The following is a 904-nucleotide window of genomic DNA, read 5'->3' as shown; positions in this document are numbered from 1 at the left end:
ACCTTCATCAGGGACTGGAGTGATAGGACAAGGGATGATGGGTTCAAAGTGAAACAGGGGGAGTTCAGGTTAGATATAAGGCAGTGTTCAAGGCCAGGTTGGACAGAGCCTTGGGTGACATGTCTACTGGAAGGTGTCCCTGCCCATGGCAAGGGATTGGAGCTGGATGAGCTTAAGCTCCCTTCCAACCCAAACCATTTTATGATCCAGGAACCAAGCAGAGAGAGGATTTTATCGTGCCACTGGAGTCTGTTTTACATCATGCTGTCATTGTTCTCATTCACTGTCTCTTCCTCCCCTACTCAGGACACATCTTTGAGGAGCTTCTTTGACCCCAGCTCTCAGCATCGCGACTGGTGTCCCTGGGTGAACGCAGTGGATGGAGGGGAAGTCCTGGAGGATACCACGAGCCACACGGAGAAGGAGCCTGTGAAGGCAGAGCCAGGCTGGCGAGTGGTGCTGAACATGCTCCTTGCCTCCAGGAAGTGTGACAGGGTGCCCGAGACAGAGCCTGTGGTGAGCCTGAGGGATCCCAACCCCATGCGCTCAGAACACTGCTTGCGCCAGTCTTGCCTAGAGCTGATAGCTTATGGGCAGGAATTGGGGTCGATGGGCTTTGTTTGGGCTCAGACAAACCCAGCTGGGTGGCAAGGACCAGGTTTGTGTCTGCAGAGCCCCAGCTTCCCCTCTGGCTGTGCTGGTGGCCCCTCAGCCAGGTCTCACCCATTACAACGACGTGTTGTGCTCAGATCTGCTCAAGGGCTGCTATAAATAACAGCCTTTCCCGAGCAGCTCAGCACTGCCCAAGATCCAGTTTCATTTTGTGTCCCAGCAGACAGCTCCTGACCCTCTCTGCAGACACCCTGATCTCTGGCTCCTGTGGTCACCAGCCCCAGGCTCTTGC

At 55.2% G+C, this 904-nt stretch overlaps 1 protein-coding gene across 1 annotated transcript in view; it reads left to right on the top strand.

Moving 5' to 3' along the window:
- ZC3HC1 (zinc finger, C3HC-type containing 1) overlaps positions 1-904 on the top strand; it is a gene marked incomplete at its 5' end in the record, with an annotated part of 9,520 nt that overhangs the window by 7,590 nt on the left and 1,026 nt on the right. The window contains one exon of the mRNA XM_010011795.1: positions 307-516. Within this exon, the coding sequence (XP_010010097.1) occupies positions 307-516 (210 nt within the window). The remainder of the gene's footprint in view (positions 1-306; positions 517-904) is intronic.

Source organism: Nestor notabilis, unplaced genomic scaffold (genome assembly GCF_000696875.1).
Source record: "Nestor notabilis isolate BGI_N333 unplaced genomic scaffold, ASM69687v1 scaffold20553, whole genome shotgun sequence".
Lineage (NCBI taxonomy): Eukaryota > Metazoa > Chordata > Aves > Psittaciformes > Psittacidae > Nestor > Nestor notabilis.
The sequence above is the reverse complement of the archived record's forward strand: the minus strand, read 5'-3'. Positions and strand labels throughout refer to the sequence as shown.